General features: G+C 45.0%; 1 protein-coding gene across 3 annotated transcripts in view; it reads left to right on the forward strand.

Annotated features, from left to right (window-relative positions):
* LOC105025734 (piezo-type mechanosensitive ion channel component 2) overlaps window positions 1-21,543 on the forward strand; it is a 101,668-nt gene that overhangs the window by 51,482 nt on the left and 28,643 nt on the right. For all 3 annotated transcript variants that reach the window (XM_013139663.4, XM_020041853.3, XM_020041854.3), the window contains 11 exons: window positions 313-472; window positions 11,050-11,341; window positions 11,678-11,891; window positions 17,225-17,393; window positions 17,804-17,923; window positions 18,304-18,339; window positions 18,566-18,683; window positions 18,946-19,112; window positions 19,887-20,235; window positions 20,579-20,769; window positions 21,083-21,231. In XM_013139663.4, coding sequence (XP_012995117.2) covers window positions 313-472; window positions 11,050-11,341; window positions 11,678-11,891; window positions 17,225-17,393; window positions 17,804-17,923; window positions 18,304-18,339; window positions 18,566-18,683; window positions 18,946-19,112; window positions 19,887-20,235; window positions 20,579-20,769; window positions 21,083-21,231 — 1,965 coding nt within the window. The remainder of the gene's footprint in view (window positions 1-312; window positions 473-11,049; window positions 11,342-11,677; window positions 11,892-17,224; window positions 17,394-17,803; window positions 17,924-18,303; window positions 18,340-18,565; window positions 18,684-18,945; window positions 19,113-19,886; window positions 20,236-20,578; window positions 20,770-21,082; window positions 21,232-21,543) is intronic.

The following is a 21,543-nucleotide window of genomic DNA, read 5'->3' on the forward strand; positions in this document are numbered from 1 at the left end:
AAGGCAGGGATTGTGAATGTACGGTTCAGATATGCGTTAAATGGGTCAGCAAGGCCTGTGAACAGATCTCCCCTGTGGCATATCCATTTTTTTGGTTGTGTTCCATTAACCTGTTTCACGCACCTATTATAGGTATAATTTTCATTTTATGAAAAAAGGGTCAAATATCAACAGTCAGCTGCCAGTTAACCTTATAAAACAAGATACCATAGGCCACTGCATATTAAAATCACAGAGTAACACTGAAATAATGTACCCCCTGTTATGTTGCTGTAGCTGACCATTTCCCATCGTTATTCTGTGTGTGTGCAGTGTCAGGGGAGCAGACGCAGGAAACGGCATCCGTGTGTTTATCCCAGACATCGGCATGTTCGTGGCGGGCCTGGTCACATGGATCCTGTGTCTGAGTCTGGAGGAGAAGCCTCAAGGGAATGACGCGTTACAGCAGCATAATGCCTACCCAGACAATCAGGTATGATGTAGCTCATTACAGACAGCCCTGCTGAACAGCTGTAAAACCTCCTACTCCATACTAACAGCTGTACAACCTCCTACACCATACCAACAGCTGTACAACCTCCTACACCATACCAACAGCTGTACAACCTCCTACACCATACCAACAGCTGTACAACCTCCTACCCCATACCAACAGCTGTACAAACTCCTACACCATACTAACAGCTGTACAACCTCCTACACCATACCAACAGCTGTACAACTTCCTACACCATACCAACAGCTGTACAACTTCCTACACCCTACTAACAGCTGTACAACCTCCTACACCATACCAACAGCTGTACAACCTCCTACACCATACCAACAGCTGTACAACCTCCTACACCATACCAACAGCTGTACAACCTCCTACACCATACCAACAGCTGTACAACCTCCTACACCATACCAACAGCTGTACAACCTCCTACACCATACCAACAGCTGTACAACCTCCTACACCATACCAACAGCTGTACAACCTCCTACACCATACTAACAGCTGTACAACCTCCTACACCATACCAACAGCTGTACAACTTCCTACACCATACCAACAGCTGTACAACTTCCTACACCCTACTAACAGCTGTACAACCTCCTACACCATACCAACAGCTGTACAACCTCCTACACCATACCAACAGCTGTACAACCTCCTACACCATACCAACAGCTGTACAACTTCCTACACCCTACTAACAGCTGTACAACCTCCTACACCATACCAACAGCTGTACAACCTCCTACACCATACTAACAGCTGTACACCCTCCTACACCATACCAACAGCTGTACAACCTCCTACACCATACCAACAGCTGTACAACCTCCTACACCATACCAACAGCTGTACAACCTCCTACACCATACCAACAGCTGTACAACCTCCTACACCATACCAACAAATGTACACCAGCCAATGAACTGCAAACAAATACAACAGATGTTGTTGTATCTCCAACCCCTAAAGTGTAATTCAGCTGAAATGGTAACAGCCTCTGTTTAAAGACATTATCCTCCACTCAATGTCTGGTTATCGATATGGCTGTGGGCTCTCTTGCCAGGTGGGCTCTCATCGCCACTGGGATGCCCTCCCTCCAATGCCTCTCGGGAGCGGAGTCACTGGCTTATTATTGTCTCTCTGTTGCGCACTTGTGCAATTGAGCTGTACTCTGCTAGCAATACTCGGCCCTCATTCAGGGTGGTTGCGGTTGGTGGGTGTCCCTTTGGTTGATGCTTGGCAATGTGGGTGGATTGATTTCCTGCCTGTTGGGCCTTGTCCCGGGGCATCCCCCAGATATGGCCACAGTGTCGCCGGTCCCTCCTGTCTCAGCCCCAAGGTCTTACGCTGCTATACTATTGTGCTGGGGGATTGGGTCAGTTCTCCTTCTCCACTAAGTTCTCCTTCTCCACTATAAATCCTTGTTGATATGAGGAAAGCGTTTTCTAAATATTCCCAGTCTCCTCCTGTTTTGAACTTAGGAGGACATGAGGTCCTGGCTCACACCTGCGGAGTACCCCTTTCTTGAAAGACCCGTTGCTGTCCCTGTCCAAAGTCCTCCTGGTTGTGTTGCAGATCAATACGATACCTGACGATTTCAGCTGCCACTGTGCTGACTCCTCCCCCTCCCCCGTGTTGTCCCTTTCCTTGTCCATCTGGTCATGCTTCCGACCTGGAGTAAGTTTAAATAGACTCTAGTGTCAGCCCACGTGCATTTATTAATTATTACAATTGTAATCTTAATATGTTTACCCGGCACAGCCAGAAGAGGACTGGTCACCCCTCTGAGCCTGGGTCCTCTCTAGGCTTCTTCCTAAATTTTCGCATTCTTAGGGAGTTTTTCCTAGCCACTGAAATTCAACATTACTGTTGTTTGCTCCTTGGGGTTTAAGGCCGGGTGTTTTGTAAAAGCACTTTGTGACAACTGCTGATGTAAAAAGGGCTTTATAAATACATTTGATTGTTTGATAGACAAACAGTGAAATTTCTCCTCTGAGGTTCGTCTAATTGCATGTTAATCCCCAGTAAGCCAGCCAATGATTCTACCATTCTCTAACTGGAGGAAATGTCTGGTCATCACAAAACACACACATACAGACACTTACACTTAAAGGCAGACACCCTCTCCAGTACTGTGGTCGCCCATCACATATAATCTGTCTTCTTCTTATCAGGAGTCTTCTCTTTTCCATTTACGCCTGTGTGTGTGTGTGTGTTTGTGTAGGTCCCTCCAGAGTGACAGGTCACTACCCGCTGTGTTTGATGTACAGATAAGAGGCCACCACACAGTGGAGATCATGGTAGGCTAGGTCAGTTGAAGAGAAATACAGCAGCTCTCTTGAAAGTGGTTTCAAGTTAGCTCAGTAAACAAGATGTATTTTAAAAGTTTTACTGGTCACATAGATATAGCAGATGTTGTGGCCAATATAGCAAAGTGGGCCTGAACAAGGCAGTTGGTTAACTAAAGCAGTTCTGTGTAAGTGTGGGAATGACTGTGAGGAAAGAACGATTGTGTTTCCATGGATCTTTGTGGCCTTTCTTCTGCACCTCTTGGATTAAATCTTCTTGAGCAGTGACCTCACCAGCCTCTGAAAAGCCAGACGACTTTGGGTGGTGGAGTTGCCATGTTCGGTGGTGATGAACCTGACAAAACCCCCTCCCTGCAGGCTGTCCCATCTTAGTTGGAAAACCACGGTCGCCAGTGGACGTGATGATTGAGTAGAAGTCATCCATAGCAGCGATTGGTGAACATGGAGTGGAGGTTGGGACTGAGCTCGTATCCCATGTTTAGATTCAACATAGTGGAGGTGATGTTAGCTATGCAAACAACCCTCACTTTCTGGAAGCCACGAGTCCAGTTGTGCTGGTCTTGGTCCAGCCTAAGGTCTCCCAACTTCCAGATGAGATTTGAGGGCCTCATGGCGTTGAAGAAAATGATCCCATCTGTATTCCTTTTGTTCAGTTGGGACAGAGCTGTGTGAACTATGGTGACAACGGGTCCCAGTGACTGACAGCCGTTCCTCTCCAATCATGGATCACATTCGTCTGTTCACCTCCTGAGACCCGGGGCACACTCACGTGGACATTTTAGGCTTCCTGCACCAAAGCTCAGGTCTTAGGAGGTTAAACAGGAAACCTTGAGGCTTTGTCATATCATTCAGTGTGGGTGGGGGATCTTTTTTTCTTCATTATTTTTGGAGCGGATTGGCTGGGGGAAGACAACCACACTGTAGTTGTGTCCTGTCCTGGCCGAATAAAGGTCACCGGATTATGTTAATTAATCTTGAGGGACATCGTTCAGAAGGATTCTTTTAGGCTGTGGATGATTAAGCAGTGTTCCACTAGCTAATCGTTCTTATTACAGTGGATACGATTTGATTTGATGCACCCAATTATTAATGCAGTAAAAATAAAAAGCTGATTCCAGGGCATTGAGTTCAGTCCTTCGAAAAGTTTTGAACTTGGATCACATTTAAGAACCTTTCATTCCTTCTCCCTCTTCCGTTACACCAACACTTATGATATCAGTTTAAAGCATTCCTGCGTTGGGGAAGCTGGAAGATGAGATATTAAAAAAATAAATAAAAATATACAATATAAACCATGTTATAGACGCTTTATTCGTCAAAACCAAAACTTGCTCTCCGTCGAGCTGTTCTCTACTTTGAAGGGATGACAAATGTTCTGTTTTCCTCCCTCATAAAAACAATGTTCTGTTTCTCTCTGCAGCCATGAAGAAAAGGTCATATTTTCGTAGTCACTTCGGTCGGTTGTTGGCTAGTCGGGGGAACCAAGAACACGCCAAATGTGGGGCCTTTTGGATCTTGTTGTGGCCTTGTTCTGTTGGCCAAGGCCATGGCAGGCGTCCATTCGTGCCCCCTTTTGTCAATCCCGGGTGACCCTCCACAACGTATGGTCTGTTGGACTTCAATTTCACTAGTTGGCTTTGACTCCACAATGCCTGGACGTGTCCTAGCAAACTCAGCGCCCTGACCCCTTATTTTGGTTCTTAGTTGTTTCGTGCCTTTCCTTGACACACCATCATGCATCTGGTTCCAAGGTCAAGATATTCTTTCAGACCCACTTTCATAAAAAAAAAAATCTTGGAGTCCAGCACCACTGTTTCTTTTTTCTTCTTCTCTGCTTTTGGCTTCCCCCGTCCATTTCACAGACTAGTATTTGATCTGGCTGCAGACAACCGGTCCATTTCTCCCTCTGCTCTGGCATGACGTGTGTTTACCCTCCACAGTTTCCTCCTCCCTCTTTCAGACACATCTTGTTTTGTAATCAGGTCCTTGTTTATTGCCGTTTAGATGTCCTGCTCTGACACGCCTGAGTTATGTGTTGCCAGAGTTAGTCAGAGTCACCAGATGTATTGGATGCCTCTGAGGCCAGGAACAGGGACAGGTGAGACACTAGACTGATGGACTGTTGGCAGGACACAGGAAAGGCAAAATTAATATTCCCAAACTAATGTATTTCTATCTTAGTGGAGTGTGTGGTTCGTGTTATGTCCATCTATGACATAAAAGCATTACTTTTATTTAGGTGCTTGGCTCAGATTGTTTGGTTCCTGTCTCCATAGGCAGAGCTCTCTTTCTCTCTCTCTCTTTCTTTCCCGTTGGCTGTCTGTCTGTAATTCAATAATTCACTTTGACTGAAGTCTGATGCCCATGTTTCATGCCTATTAATCATTGTGGGGATGTGTTTATGTAATCCCCCCCTCTACTCATTTGGCCATTGCCTGCACGTTAATCATTAAGCTGTCAAAACCCCAACTAGCAGGGAGTCGGTCTGCATTTTGATTTTGAACTGAATATTAAACAGGTTTGTTAATATCATAACCAATAGAAGTGGAATCTAGCAGGCCTGAAATCTCAAGAACACCATCGTATTTAATGTTGGTGAAAATTCTCATCCACGCAGTATTACTCTTAGCTCAATATTTAGCACAGCCTAATATTTGCCTGATCTGTTTTCATTAACAATGTGTTTACATTCCAGCACCAGCAAAAGGATAGACATCTGGTGAACATTAGCTGGGGTTGGGTTTTCAGTGGCACTGGCAGCGCTAGGGTTAACAGGCCCTATTTTATCTTGATGAATCTCATCTCCCATCTCCTCTATATCGTCTCTCATCTTGCTGTGGTGTGCTCAGAGGCTTGCATCCTCACCACTCCTCATTGAGTGCCAGTTAGAGAATATCAGTGCCAGGACAAGGCTTCGTATGCTCTTCCTCTCGTCTCTTTCTCTTTCTCTCTCTCTCTCCCCGTCCCTCTCTCTTTTCTCTCTTTCTTTCTTTCTTTCTGTCTCTTCTCTCTCTGTTTCTCTTTCTTCACTCTTTCTCTCTTCCCCTATATGTCCCTCTTTTCCTCCCTTGTCTCTCTCTCGTCTTTCTCCTCCCTCTCTCTGTCCGTCTTTTTGCCTTAATAAAAGCAGCGTGGGGACGTGTTGTCTCCCAGTGTGCAGTGTGATGTGTTGGGGTAATGGGTTGGAATGTGCCATTGCCCCCGGCCCTCCCTCTCCACTGGCTGAGCCCTTTACAGCCGTATGACTCAGGGGCTAATTAGAACCACACCACTTCATACCGCTCTGCTCTGATCACTGGCTGGGTCTCTCCCTCCCTCCTTCTCTCCCTCTTTCCCTCTCTCCCTCTCTCCCCCCCCCCCCTCCCTCTCTCTCTTCCTCCATCTCTCCCTCCCTCCTTCCCTACCTCCTTCCCTCCCTTTCTCAGCTCTGCAGCCCAGACATCAGCATTATTTAGTAACACATGCCAATGCAAAGGCAAACTGTGAAAATAAAGCTACTCCATGAACCATCCATTCATCTGGGCTGGTGAACTTGTTACTGCTGTAGCTACTAGGTGAGGCGACGTTGAACGTCATTCTGATCCAGCCACACACACACAGTCCTAAACTTAATCTAGGACCCCTAATCTAGAGGGCGTTATTTGCTTAGTTTTTGCATTGGATTTTTTTGTAAAAGTCCAAAATATACTTGCAGTAAATGTGGAATGGTGGTGTCTCACAGATTATTTATTTGCAAGTGTTGTGATTGGCGGTGATAGTCACCTAATTATATGATATTCCACATGCAGGCGGAAATGTAGCAATATTTAACTTAGAGGTCTATTTTAAGTGTGACATATTTAAGTTAATGAGCTGCTATAACTTCAATACGATTAACTTTATTGTTCCTGAGGGGAAATATTCTTATACATATGACCTTACTACGACATAAAATGCCCATAAAATACTCATCACAGAGTTCTCTCTGACACCTATGGGCCACAGAGTGTGTGTGTGTTAGGCCATTATTCACAGTGGATTTGCCCTCCTCAACGTGGTAGTACATGGTCTCTAACTCAGTGATGATGAATCCGATGAACTGTCTATGAGGAGGTCAGAGAAGCTGGTTTTCCATGTGTTGACATGTGAGCCGTTTATCACTAGAGGCCTGATCCTGTCAGCACTGCTCTCCTTGTGCTCTTCACTCTTCCGCTGAGGTTGATAGAAACAGATTCATGGGATTTTATTGAACTTCGTAGTGCAGACCCCCCCGGCGGACATTTTCTGCTGCAGCATGGGTTGGAATCTGACCTTCTGCCCTTTCAGCTGAAACTCTCCTCAGTTGTTCCCCACTTTACTCTCCAAAAAGGCGTACAATGCCAGAAAACAAACAATTGGTTATATTGTATTCTCCTAAAAAATATAATCAGTCCATAAATATGATGTATATATTACCGTTATTCTACCTGCTAAGTATGCCCGATAACAGATGATATATTACAGCATTGACCTGGAAGCACTGTCATGCTCAGGGAATGATAGGCTGACCTTGGCTGCAGTGAGTGATCTGGTGGAATTTAACCCATGACCTTTGCTAGTGCCAGCGTCTTAACAACTGGACCACATGTGTTGTTGTTGTTTTTGTTGACATAGAAGCCTACAAGGCCTCATAGTTGAGGTATTTGTCTCTACTAATAAATGTATTTACAGGGAAGTGGTTAAGCATCTGAACGTCTTCCAGAGCTTTTGGTGTGGCGTTTCCATTGGGGTTTATGTGTGTGATTTGTAAGGTATTAAACTGGGGCTTGTGGTTGTGGATATAGAATTGGACTCAGCCCTCATGGCCTCCTGCCCGCTCCTTACAATGTCCCCTTAATGTAACCTTTTATTAGGAAAAGCAAATACCTTCTGTAAAATTTTGTGGCAAAAGTGCATGACCTGATAGTAATGTAGCACTTTTCAGTCATTATCGCCATCCCCTCTATGTTTAAGAAATAAAGTGGGAAATTGCTAAGTAGCAAGCAGTGACCAACCTGATATCTGCAAGGCATGGTTCTGGATGGTTGTCAGATATCTGCAAGGCATGGTTCTGGATGGTTGTCAGATATCTGCAAGACATGGTTCTGGATGGTTGTCAGATATCTGCAAGGCATGGTTCTGGATGGTTGTCAGATATCTGCAAGGCATGGTTCTGGATGGTTGTCAGATATCTGCAAGGCATGGTTCTGGATGGTTGTCAGATATCTGCAAGGCATGGTTCTGGATGGTTGTCTGATATCTGACAGACATGGTTCTGGATGATTGTCTGATATTCGCATGGCATGGTTCAGGATGGTGTGGCCCTACCTTCTCTTCTTGGAGTGTCAGATTTGGAGTGTCCCAAGTATCCTTTTTAGACTTCTCTGAGTGTAAAGTTTACCAGCCTACCAGGGTGGTTCTGATGACTAGACTGGGTCAATCAGTGCAGGTTCTGATAATAGACTGGGCCAATCAGTGCAGGTTCTGATAATAGACTGGGCCAATCAGTGCAGGTTCTGATAATAGACTGGGCCAATCAGTGCAGGTTCTGATAATAGACTAGGCCAATCAGTGCAGGTTCTGATAATAGACTGGTCTAATCAGTGCAGGTTCTAATGACCCCACTGGCCCCACTGCCCCCAGCGACCCTGCTCATACAGTCAGGGCATGTCAGTGATTACTAGCAGCCCAGCAGCCAGGGAAGAGACTGAGAGCCTGTTTGTGAGAGCCAGGAGGATGAGGTGGAACCCGATCCCTCAGGCAGTTCATAAGGGAGCTGTTGGTTCATTTCGCTGCCTACTCTGTTTAATGCCAGGGGTTTGAACACACAGCCGCACACTGCATCGGCGGCAGCCAGCCGGCAACCAGACATGGGAGTAAGTTACAACAGTTAAACAAACCGAGATTTTCAGTCTCAACTTGTTCGGTCAATTACTATGCACTGCGTACGACAGTGAGCAGATTACGGACTTTGCTTTCTTCTCCTGGGGCCCCGTGCGGGAGACGTTTGTGTAATTCTGGGATAGAATGGAGATTAAACGCACGGAACACTCTTCGATTGCGGTGGTTTGGTACACCCTTGGCCCCTTTCAAATGAACAGCTGATTAGTCAGGGCTAAAGGTCTTATTATTTCTGTCAGTAATTGCTGACTTCAGTGTAGATATTAATCCAGAGGAGGCTGGGCTGTCGAGAGGATCAACCTGATTTAGAGATGACTGAAGCACGGTTGACGTTGAGGCTTCGACCACAGTCTAACTGCCTGCACCTGAACCCGAGTTCTCAACGGAAACCCGCCAGGAGTCTTTGATCTCACACATTGGACCATTGTTATGTATGTGAATGTGAACAACGAGAGACTAATGTTTGGAGGAATTTACGCTAATTACTCTCAGATGACCACATATGCCTTCATGACAACCGAAGGGCACATTTGAACACGTTCAGAAGAGTAGTTCAGTTTCGTCGCAATAGTTTGTTTTTCCTTTGTTCAGGAATGAGGGATTTTACATCAAATTAGTTATTTCTGCTTCTCAAACATAAACGTTTATAGTTTCTACTTTACTTTGAATTGTAGCTGTTATGATGAATATCAGACATTTCTGAATTTCCTTTTCTGCGGTTAACTGCCCCTGGCCGACATTTTGCTAATCCAGTAATAACATGTCAATGCCCAGTATCCTTCATATTGCGTCTGTTTTCCTGCCTGACTGCCTGAAATGGATTTCATCATGGCTTAGATGATTGAAGCAGGTGTTCTTTTAAGTACCACAGCTGAAAGTCTATGGCAATAACTAACTGACTCGCTTGAGAAAATAAATAAATAATAATATTTATATATCATTATTATTATTATATATAATTCTATATAAGTCAGTGACCTTTTCAGGGTGTTTATTATAAAAACTAATTTGCACATTGGGTAGTAAATCAACAACTGCTGCCAATTATTGTTGTTAAAACTCAGATGAACATGAATAAAGTAACCATTTCTCTTAAAGAGTGCATTTTTGCTCTTTCGTCTTAATTTCTAGCTAGTGCGCCAATCATTCTGAAGGCAACTGTATTACACAGGTCAAAGTTTGAACAGCGCAGCACGTAAAAGAGCCAGGAGATGAATGTGGAGCATCTAGTTACAACCAGCGCATAGCATTGCTGGAGACTTCATCTGAAGTAACATTGCTGGCGACTTAACTACAGTACCTTGCATCTCCTGTTAATTTAATTTACATATGAAACTGGGAGCACATACCATGTGGCAGCCAGTGGCTTGCATCTACCCAAATTTGGAGTCAGCTAGTCTGGCCGATGCTTTAGAAGTGAATGTTACATTCTGTCTTGTGTCAAGCGTCCCACGCCTAACCTAATTTATCTTAATGCTCATCCCTCCTGTTACGTCCTAGTAGATTCATTTATGTTGCCGTAAAGTCGTTAGGGAGGTCTTTCTCCTAACGTATGTCACTTTGTAATTGAATGTACAAACAAACGGGCTAATAATTTGTATTTATGTACAGCTGAATTGAAGCTGTTGACATGTATTATTGCAAATTGAAGCAGGACACCATCATATAAGTACTCAAGAAGAAGTGGGGGTATATGCTATGGAGACAAATACTAGTAGGCGTGTATATATATGTTATAAATATACATCTTCGTCTGCTTTTCTTCCCGTTTATGTTCGCTACAACATGCGGATGGCTATAACTGTGGTTCTTTTAAAAAATATATACTTTTTTCTGGTTGACAATTTTTTTATGCAATTTGCTGTATGAATCAAAACACCCACTGGCATTTGTTTAGTGAAAAGGGCAAGGAATGTGTATTAGTCATTTTATGAATTTATAAGAGTTGTTGAATTAAAAAACTGGTTGAAGTGCTCATTAAACATGTGTTTGGGATGGCAGTCCTTCCACCTGTCACTGTCAGACAGGCCTGCAATCTCTTCTCTGACTCCTTCAATTACTGTTCCCAATGGGAGCACCTCTGCTATTCCTCTTTAACAACCATCAGCCGTTTCACTGAAACATTGTTCTCATGTTTTAATTTTTTAGCCCAGCTCTGGTGATTCCACACACAAAAAGCCTTAGTATCAGGCATTGAAGTGTATTGTGCATTTTCATTGGATTTGATTCTAAAAGTGAAATCAACAGGACTCAGCACAAGTATAGGAATTTCCTCTCAAAATAGCAGGATATTAACTTTTAAACATTGTTGATGTTGATGCGGTCTATTTTCCCCAGGAAAAGATGGAAGAGGAAGAAGAAGAGGAGGAAGAGAAAAGGGAGGAGGAGTTTGGGGAGGACCACCTGATGTTTGAAGAGGATTTTGAGACAGGGGAGGACGGAGAGGGAGATATAACAGGTGACGAGGTGGAGGAAGCAGGAGAGGATGAAGGAGAAGAAGAGGAGGAGAGCACCAAGATGAAGATGCTTCGCCAGATGGCATCAGTGGCGTCCAAAGTCAAGGAGATCGTTGGGAATCTTATTACCACTGCTGGGAAAGTAGTGGTGACCGTTTTACTGGGTCTCACAGGTAAGAGCCCTCACTCACAATAACAACTGATGACAATACCAAATTGCTTCAATGGACTTTATTGAATTCTGATTGATTTGCAATACATTTTACGTATAAACATATACAGTATAAGCTATTAAATGTTTATATGAAATGTTACAATATTTCCTGAAAATTGCTGTGCATAGATTATTATGGTGGACCTTGTTTCTCCAAGCCTTTCTGAAAATGGACCTTAATTTTCACGGAATCCTGATGTCTTCATATTCAGGGGTGGTGTGACACCATGTCACCACTCCACCCAGGACCTTCCTTTAGTCACGCTGTCGTCCGTGTTGGTCTGTGCCGTTCCAGGGGTCATGCTGCCCTCCCTGACCTCTGCCGTCTACTTCTTCACGTTCCTGGCCCTGTGCACCTGGTGGTCCTTCTGCCGAAACTTTGACCCCCTGGTCTTCAGCTGCCTTTGTGTCCTCATGGCCATCTTCAGCGCCGGTCACCTGCTGGTCCTTTATCTTTACCAGTTCCAGTTCTTCCAGGAGCTCATTCCACCCGGGGACAGCTACGCCAGGTAAGAGGGAGAGAGGGAGTGTGTGTGTGTGTGTGTGTTCATGTTTCCAAAGTGTTTTATTCAAACAGGAAATTCAAATACGTCATCCAAAAGAAAGTGACGCACGTTGCTCGTCGTCCACACACCGGATCTTTTGGAATGGCTGTGTAACCGCGATGATGTGTAATCATTAAGAGGAATGCCGGGAACACTGAGGCTCTGACCGTCCAATTAGATGACCAATCATGCAATCTAATCAAGCAGTCAAATCAAGTGTGATCCAGCTGCACATGTCAGAGGGGGTTTCAGGAGTCCGTCTGTGGTCTCTGGTTGTACCTGGCATCACAGAGCCAAAGTCACGGTCAGAAAATGAGCTTCCGGTGATATTTCTTATGAAGAGATTGCTTGTGTCAAGTTAAAATGGTGAATAGTTCTCCACGTCCATCTCCCCCCTATCTACCTCCATTTCTCTCCCTCCCCCTCTTTATTCTGTTTTTACCAACAAAGAAAAAAATGATTTCATAAGAATTCCTCTGAGATGCAGCACAGGGAGCTGTCAGTGGAAGTGCCTCCTTTAAGATTGAAAGGCCTTCCGATAAAACATGTGCATCATCTCTCTCTCTGCTCCAGACAACACAACAATGTGTTTGACATCTGCTGAAGCTTGTAGATCATGGTATATTTCATCTGGCCCCAGAGTCAGACATTCAGCACTGCTCAGCCCGCCTGCGGCCTTACGGCAAAGGAGGAGTTTCTTTATCAGTCGGGATGTTGTCATGCCATGGGAATGTCGTGTAATGCGTCTACTGGTAGTTCACTGGCTGGAGCAGGACACTTGCAGCGTTGCAAAAGTGGGGTTCATTTCATGGGAACACCCCTTCGTAACATGTATCAACACATGACTCTGGTTGACTTTGAATAAAATACGTATCATTCTTTTTGTTAAAAAAGACCACTCATTGTATCTCCGAGCAATTGCTCTGCGACTTGGGTGGAGGTGCCAGGCCTGCAGATTCAGCTACCAGCAGGTCATGGGGCAGGAGATTTCACTGCGCAGCTATATAGTCCAGACGGCGGTCAAGAGGAGGAAGAATGGGTGTCACTGGGGATGGCCCCGGATGTGGGGGGCTTGCTGTGGGAAGGTTGTCCGCTGCCAGGGAAAGACAGGAGATGGCAATTTATTCCAAATGGGAACACACATGGGGAGATCACCGGAAGAAAATGGGAGATTATAACGCGCACAGAGGGGACCCTCCGTGCACAGGCCTAGGAGACCTGTTATCAGACAGTAGAAAGACCCAGACCATGAACTTCTGTACAGCCAAAGGTTTGCATGTATTGTATTAAAATAAATATTCATAACCTTTTGCCAGAAATGTGGTGATACATGTCATCCGTAGGGGTAATGCAGGGGTCTCATTACAACCCCCGAACCTAGAACACTGGGGTTCTCATTACAGTCCCCAAACCTAGAACACCAGGGGTCTCTACACAGTCCCTAAACCTAGAACACCAGAGATCTCTACACAGTCCCCAGATCTAGAACACCAGGTGTCTCTACACAGTCCCCAAACCTAGAACACCAGGGGTCTCTTCACAGTCCCCAGATCTAGAACAGCAGGGGTCTCTTCACCGTCCCCAGATCTAGAACACCAGGGGTCTCTACACAGTCCCCAAACCTAGAACACCAGGGGTCTCTTCACAGTCCCCAGATCTAGAACAGCAGGGGTCTCTTCACCGTCCCCAGATCTAGAACACCAGGGGTCTCTACACAGTCCCCAATCCTAGAACACCAGGGGTCTCTTCACAGTCCCCAGATCTAGAACACCTGGGGTCTTTACACAGTCCCCAAACCTAGAACACCAGGGGTCTCTTCACAGTCCCTAAGCCTAGAACACCTAGGCTTAATATTTACATAGGTTTATAATTGTGGGAACTGGCCAAATGGAGTTTGCCTTTTATTCCTGATATCTGTTTAATTCATTTGGATTATCTGTAATGTTTATGTTGTCTTTAACATCATGCTTACATTTTGTTTGCTTGTATTTTTAGTTACATTTTGAACTCCAGGAAGGTATACGTGAAAACATTTTTATTAGTGTTATTTCCTGATAGTTGCTGGTTAATATATATAACCAACAGGACCTAATCAGAAGGATTGCATAGGCGGGAGTTTTGGCTTTCTACAGTGACATCACCATGCAGTAAATTGGTTAATAGACCAATAACAAAGAGTTCCTAACCACTCTGCCAATAACAGCTCTTTTCCCCCCTCTTTCCCCCCACTCACACCACTCTCAGTGCTAGCCAGATTATTGCTTGATAAATAAATATTTTTGCTGTAAGGCTACTTTTTCCCCAGTGGAAATCTAATACATTAAGATGCTTAATTGTTGCTGTGATACTGATAGTCTGCAATCAGCCTTTTACTGAAAAGGAAAACTGTCAGGGAGTGGTATGACATATTAATGCTGTGTGGAATGTGTTTTTTTTTAAGTGGCTGTAGATCCCTTGCTGCGGGGCTGTTACTGAGCTGAAACATATCCCTTAAATAAACCCACGATTGAGTGCTTTCAGTTAAGAATTACCAATATTGTATTGGATGTGTACAGACAACACAAGCCAGTTCGAGGTAAGTAATTAGCAAATTAAATTCCATCCATTCTTTTTAGTTGTTAGTGAGAAGATGTTGGATGGAGACTGTTTAAAGACCAAGAAGGAACAAGGTCTCTATTTGGTGCGTTTAAAATATTTTGAGTATGAAGGTTTCCTGTCCATATCCTATCATAAGCATTTCACACAAATTACGCCAACATTTACGTAATAGGAGGGATATTGTTGTCCCAGAAATACCAGCTATTACTGAGTACACAATGTATCGGAGTTAAAGATGCATTGTGAAAATGCATCAGTGATTTCAGGGCCAAACAAGAAACCCACCCCATTTCAACTGAGTTCAGCTATCATCTGCCTACACACGCAAACATACACGTCAGGCCCTCGACAGAGCCCGACCCGGGAAAGGTGGCACTGACCAGTCGGCCCGGCTACGGCTCCACTACGCAGAACCAGGTGGTTCTCATTACGCCGTCCCGTTCTTGGCCCGCTCTGAAATTACACAGCTGGTTTCAGGGAACTCGACACGAATTGTGGGAGCGAGCAGGAGAGGAAGAAAAAAAAAAAATCAAAGGCGACTGGTTTGAGGAGAGACAGAGGGGGAAAGAAAAGCGAGCCCCTGAGTAAACTAGACGCAGTCTATATGAATGAAGGCATGATGGGTCTTTTTAGAAGGCGAACGCTGTAACAATGCATGAACAACGACGGCGGTCAGGCCTGCAGAGGGCTGCTCGGTTCAGGGTTTCAGTTTCAGATTGCCAGTAGCATTGTTTTAGAACAGCGCTAGAGAAGGATACTAATGGCTGAAAACGCTTGTTCACTGTGAAATGTGCCTCCCTGACTAGTTGTAACTCACAGCAGAATACAAAAACTCACACACCAATTGTCAGAGGACTGTCTGAGTTTGTGTGTGTGTCTGTGTGTGTGTGTGTGTCAGTGTGTGTCAGTGTAGGTATGTGTCTGTGTGTGCGCACACGGGTGGTCCATTGGCTAAACTTGTCCACTCCAATACATTATTGTTCATTTTGAACTGCTAGGGATGATTAACAGGTGTGTGTGTGTGTGTGTGTGACAGAGAGAGCGAGAGAGTGGTGGGGTCTGTGACAATAAAAATAAACTCAATGGGATTGACCTTCAAGGCTTCTTGCTTTATTGTGTGGAAAGTAAGCACCCCATTAGCTGTCAGTCACCAGGAAGGGCACAACGTTTCAAACAAACTTCTTCCATGTCCTTTCCAAGCGGTGCTGTTTTATGTCAGTATCTTAAAAGACTTGAGCCTCCCCACACCTCCGTCCCACACGCTGGGATTTGTGTGTTTGTACTAAAGCATATGCACATGTACTGGGGTCTTGGGATCCTTCTCTGTCACTCTGCACTACACCATGGAAAGACGAGTTCACAGAATCTGAAATAATCCATGAGACAAAATATGCCCCAAAATTGTGAAGCACACCACAACTAATAGCTGAGCACTAAGCTAATTCAGAGCAGAGATGCCTTCTCTCTAGGCGAAAACAAAGAACCCTCTGACAATCAAAGGCACAATCAGAACCAGCTTTGTAATTTAATTTGCGGGCAACGATGCCGTTTTGATTACTACCCAAGCTCCAGTTAAATATGTGTGCTTTTCAATATAAACCCAAACACCAACAAAAAAACTACTTGATGGTAAAATGTAGCCTGTAAAAGGTTCAAATTACGAGCGAATGCCAAAGGTTTTAGTGGGGTGTGTTTATTGTAGCGTTAGGACAATAATTGGGTATCAATGACTCAGCAATCTGCTTGAGTTGTTGTTGTACATCAACTCTCATTGTTCACATTGTGTAATAGTGTCGAAGACTACACACCTGTAGTCTTTTGTCTCCTGCGATCCCTGTTGTTGATTGTTCCAGATTTCCCAGCCATGTTCACTTTAAACCATATAAACCATGACAGGCTGTGTCAGCGCTGAATAACCACTTAATGCCATAATGTTGCTTTTGGCTGAATCTCAATAACCTCTTTCTCTCAATTCCTTGTGTCCTCTGTGCAGTAATGAGAGAGAGTGCAAAAACAAGGGCATTTATCGTATGGCACTTGATTGAAGACACACCCGCTACTCAGCGGTCAGCTTTCACCAGCTGCAGCAGCAGTGTGTGATCGCCATTGGCTCGCAGGCTGGCTATGCCAAGGAGGCAGAGGAAGTAAAACCTAGTTTACAAAGAGCCAGCCTCTCGAACGCATCATGCATCTTACTAAGTATACTCTGAAGCCCATCGGCTAACACAAATAGCTGCAGTTTTCCTCAGGTGTCATAGGTCATACTCTGTCATACTTACATTACCGTGATCCCACAGACAAAATAAACAACTAAACTAAACGAATGACTGATGGATGACTATTGTACAATTTGGCCTCTCTCTTTTGACCTCCTTCACTCCTTTAATGAGAAATGCTTGTTGTCGGTTTGATTGCCGGCGGCCTCCCTTTAGTGTTCTTTAAACGGTTAAGAGGAATTGAGAGACAGAAAACTGAGAACAGCAAGAACAAAGTCACTTCTGAGCATTGTGGGATTTGTGGTCCAGGAGACATGCTTGAAGTAAATACGTAAGATCTATTAGAGGCATCTCCTTTTATCTGTCTGTCTCTCTCTCTGTTAGTTCTGAAATGACAGGTCAGAACACATATAAACACTTCCTCACCCCTCCATCCCCTCCCTCTCTCCCTCTCTCCATCCCCTCCCTCTCTCCCTCTACCAGTCTGTTTGGCATCTCGTCTGTGGTCCAGACGGACTGCAGCTACACCTGGATGTTCCGGGTCAACCCGGCTCTAGCCTGGCACCACTACGTCAACCCCATCATGCTGCTGGTGCTCTACTACACCCTGGCCACGCTCATACGCCTCTGGCTGCAGGACCCCGCGGACGGGGTGAGTTGCCTTCGCTGTAACACAGGGGCCATTTTGGCGGCCGAGTCCTGTGGCGCTTAGCCCTAGAGGGTGTACTGTGACACAAACTGTTTTGGTGCAGAGTAAATGTTTTTAACTGTGTTTTGTAATTCTGTCAAATAGTTTTTATTAAACACACAAGCAAATGGGAGTTTTAACCAAATGTATGTTCTAGTTCAATGGGTTGTTTCAATTTGTGGTTCTACTTAATATTTACTGAGTGAGTCAGCCAGTCAGTGTGAGTATATATTGACACGGAGAAAGTTCTGCTCATTCCAGCACATCCACCGTTCTTGGTTAGAAAATCCAGAGATTGCACAGCTTTCTTAATCACTCACATTTACAGTAAAATCGATGACATGGTGTTTTCTTTTCACTGATTTGGGTTCCAGGTGCCTGATGGGGGAGATCTGGGTAAAGGGGAGGAGTCTATGATCAATAACATCCCTCACACAGCAGAGAAGAAGAGAGAGCTGTGGCGGATGACTCACATCAATACAGATGAGAGAAATGTAATCCATCCACCTGATTATGTGCTGTAGCACTATTACACACACTGTCACTGTTCTGTAGTACTATTACACACACTGTTACTATACTATAGTACTATTACACACACTGTCACTGTTCTGTAGTTCTATAACATACACTGTCACAGCTCTGTAGTACTATAACATACACGGTCACAGCTCTGTAGTACTATTACACACTCTGTCACTGTTCTGTAGTACTATTACACACACTGTTACTATACTGTAGTACTATTACTATTACAGTCAGTGTGTTAGTTTCTGAGTGGATAGATGGTCTATGAACATTGTTTTTTAGGAAACACAGGGTCATGTCAAGGGAGTCACAATGTAGACTGTATTATTCTCTGTTTTCTTTCTAGCTTCATTCAACCCAAGATGGATGCTGCACATCTGAGGTTGGAGTTCTATTCTTTTATTATATTACTTAACTTGCCACATGATGTAACATTTGTTGCTTAGTTTTTTTTTGTTACTGGGAAACTGACCTAATCAGATGTTCCATGGCAACAAGAAATATCAAGTAAACAGAGCCATTGGGCAGGAAATACACTAACGATGAGGTTTTACTAGAATGCCAACAGTGCTCTGAATCTCCCTGCTAAGTGTGTCCTCCTTCCCCAGCTCCTCATGGTGACGTCCAGCGGCTCCCCTTCGGACTGTGCTCCCACCAATAGCCTGCCTGGACAAGACTTGTGCAACACACCGCAGTACAACCCAGACCCACCTGGGCCAGACCCGGGTTAGTGTCACCCATGTCCTGGGAATTACACCTCCCGCACCGCCACACACACACTGCAGCACCTGGGGGGGGGTGGTGGGGGGGGGGGTAGTCTGTGGGGGTTAGGAAAATCACAGGGAGTGTGAGAAAAACGGGGCTTTGCTTCTCAAGGCTGACTGCAGTTATTTGATAATGATTCACATCCGGTTCTGTCGGTAGCTAGCCGGTGATGCTAATCGCACTCCCTCCTCTCCTCCCATCTCTCCTTTTCTCCCTTCTGCAGAGAGAAAGGCGGGCAGTGTCTATGAGGTGGCACAGGGCGAGGGGTCAAATGAAAACACGGCAGGAGGGGAGATGGTGTCTCTGACCAAGGAGCAAGTGAATGCCGCGGTCACTGCCTTCAGGTTCATCATGAAGCAAAGCTACATATGTGCTCTCATTGCCATGATGGTGAGTCAGGGTGTGTGTCTGCCTCTGTCTGTGGCTGTCTGTCTGTCTGTCTGCATGCATGTCTGTCCATCTGTCAACTTGGCTGTCTGTTTATCTGTCTGTCTGCTGAAGGAAGGAACAGTCCGCCTTTTCAGTCCCAGGGGATGTGAGGGGCTTCAAGATAAATACACACCCTCCCAGTGTCCTGTTTAGTCTCAGCCAGCCCCTGTTGAGCTTCAGTCATTTGTAGTAATGTGTTGAGGAGAGTGAGGCACATTGAGCCATGTTTTACAATCCCAGTCACTACATTAACCAAAATAGTTATTTTTTAAATGTGATCTCTGAAAATGAAACCTAGACGAGCCACTACGTAACCAGAGATCTCTTTGGAAACCATTGTTACACACTGAAATCACCTGCACTGTTGATCTCAGTTGCAACCAGTGTGGGTCAGCTAACTTTTAAGATGGATTGCAGATGGATACATTTTTTTCAAAACTAGCACCCTATGGTAGGACTGCCCAACCCTGTTCCTGGAAATCTACTCTCCGGTAGGTTTTAACTCCAACCCAGTTCCAGGAAGGTAGATCTCCAGGAACAGAGTTGGAGTTTAAACCTACAGGAAGGTAGATCTCCAGGGACAGAGTTGGAGTTTAAACCTACAGGAAGGTAGATCTCCAGGAACAGGGTTGGAGTTCCTGTTATGAAGATCTGGTTCTCTACCTCTACCTCTCTCTATTTTGGTCTGTCTCCCTCTCTGTCTCTATTTCTCTCCCTCTTCCGATCCCCTCCCAGGCTTGGAGCATTACTTACGTCAGCTGGCTAACCTTCGTGTTCCTGATCTGGTCTTGCACGTTGTGGATGGTCCGTGACCGACGCAGATACGCCATGGTCACCTCTCCCTTCATGGTGTTCTATGGGAACCTGCTGATCATCCTACAATACATATGGAGTTTTGAGGTTCTCCGCCCTGTGCCTGGGCTCTTCTTGAAGAAAGAGGTGCCCTTCCGGGAATTGGGCTCCAAGATGCTGTGCCTGTTGAGTTTCTGGCTACTGCTGAGACAGGCACTGACAGAGAGAAAGGAGAGGCAGAGAGGAGAAGAGGTGTTGTCGGATATCAGGGTCATTGATCCCCTAAGGAAGGGTGAGACACCAAGTCTGTCTGTATGTGTCTGTCTGTGTGTTGAGGTGTCTGTATGTGTCTGTCTGCTTAGAGGTGTCTGTATGTTTCTGTCTGTTTAGAGGTATCTATGTGTCTGTCTGCTTAGAGGTGTCTGTATGTGTCTGTCTGTTTAGAGGTATCTGTATGTGTCTGTCTGTTCAGAGGTGTCTGTATGCATCTGTCAAATACCTCAGTGGTATCAAGAAAGTAATTAACCACAGAAAGATTAGCAGCGTGGTTTCCTACGTGCTTGTTGTCGCCTTGGGTGTGTGTGTGGTTTTCTCAGCTGTTGTTTCAGCTCTTCCCTCCCCTGTGCGTTCTACAGACAAGGAGGAGGGGAGTGGAGGACACCGGGAGATGATGCAGGTGTTGGGCAGCACGCTCATGGCTATGATGAACAAGTACTGGATCTACATCTGTGGCGGCATGTTCTTCTTCGTCAGCTTCGAGGGACGCATCGTCATGTACAAGATCATCTACATGATGCTGTTTCTCTTCTGTGTAGCCTGTTATCAGGTAGCTGCAGTTGCCTTCCTCTCTGGCTGGCGCTCAGGACCTTTTCTTTGATTTCATACTACCTGGAAAACTAAATCCAGGTTCACTCCACGTACACAAGCGCCTGAAACAATTATAAATATACACATGAAACGAGGGCACTATGGGCAATATCACTATAGCACTGTGGTCATGTGTTTTTGGAATATGAGCCTTTGGTCAGTTCACTCATGTCGACAGCATTACTTATCTTACGGACACCGCGGGACGCGTTTAGCCGCCTGGCAGTCCACGGCTGTCCCAGGTGTGTAACCACTCCGCCTGTGGTCCTTAGGTGAACTATGAGTGGTGGAGGAGGATGCTGAAGTATTTCTGGATGTCTGTGGTGGTCTACACCATGCTGGTCCTCATCCTGGTCTACACCTTCCAGTTTGACTCCTCCATCCATGTCTGGTCCAACATGACTGGCATGAGCAAAGAAAAGTAAGTAGAAAGAAAGAAATGGAGAAACTGTGGGTGTGGGTGTGGGTGTGTGTAATTGTCGGTGTTTCTATATACCTGTGTGTATATTGTTACGTAAAGGATGTCACAAAGCTTGCTTTGCCAATACCACTTAGTGAGGACATTTATGATGAAGATTAGTTTCACTCATCCCCATGTGCTGCACCTGGCTTTAGTACAGTACAGGAAGTATTCACATTTATTTAGTGTCATTCACTTAATTTACATAATGACAAAGTCAAACGGTATTAGCCAGGTGAGAAGCGGTAACGTTTTAGCAGGACCTTTTTGCAA

The sequence above is a fragment of the Esox lucius genome, chromosome 21 (assembly GCF_011004845.1).
Source record: "Esox lucius isolate fEsoLuc1 chromosome 21, fEsoLuc1.pri, whole genome shotgun sequence".
In the NCBI taxonomy this organism is placed as follows: domain Eukaryota; kingdom Metazoa; phylum Chordata; class Actinopteri; order Esociformes; family Esocidae; genus Esox; species Esox lucius.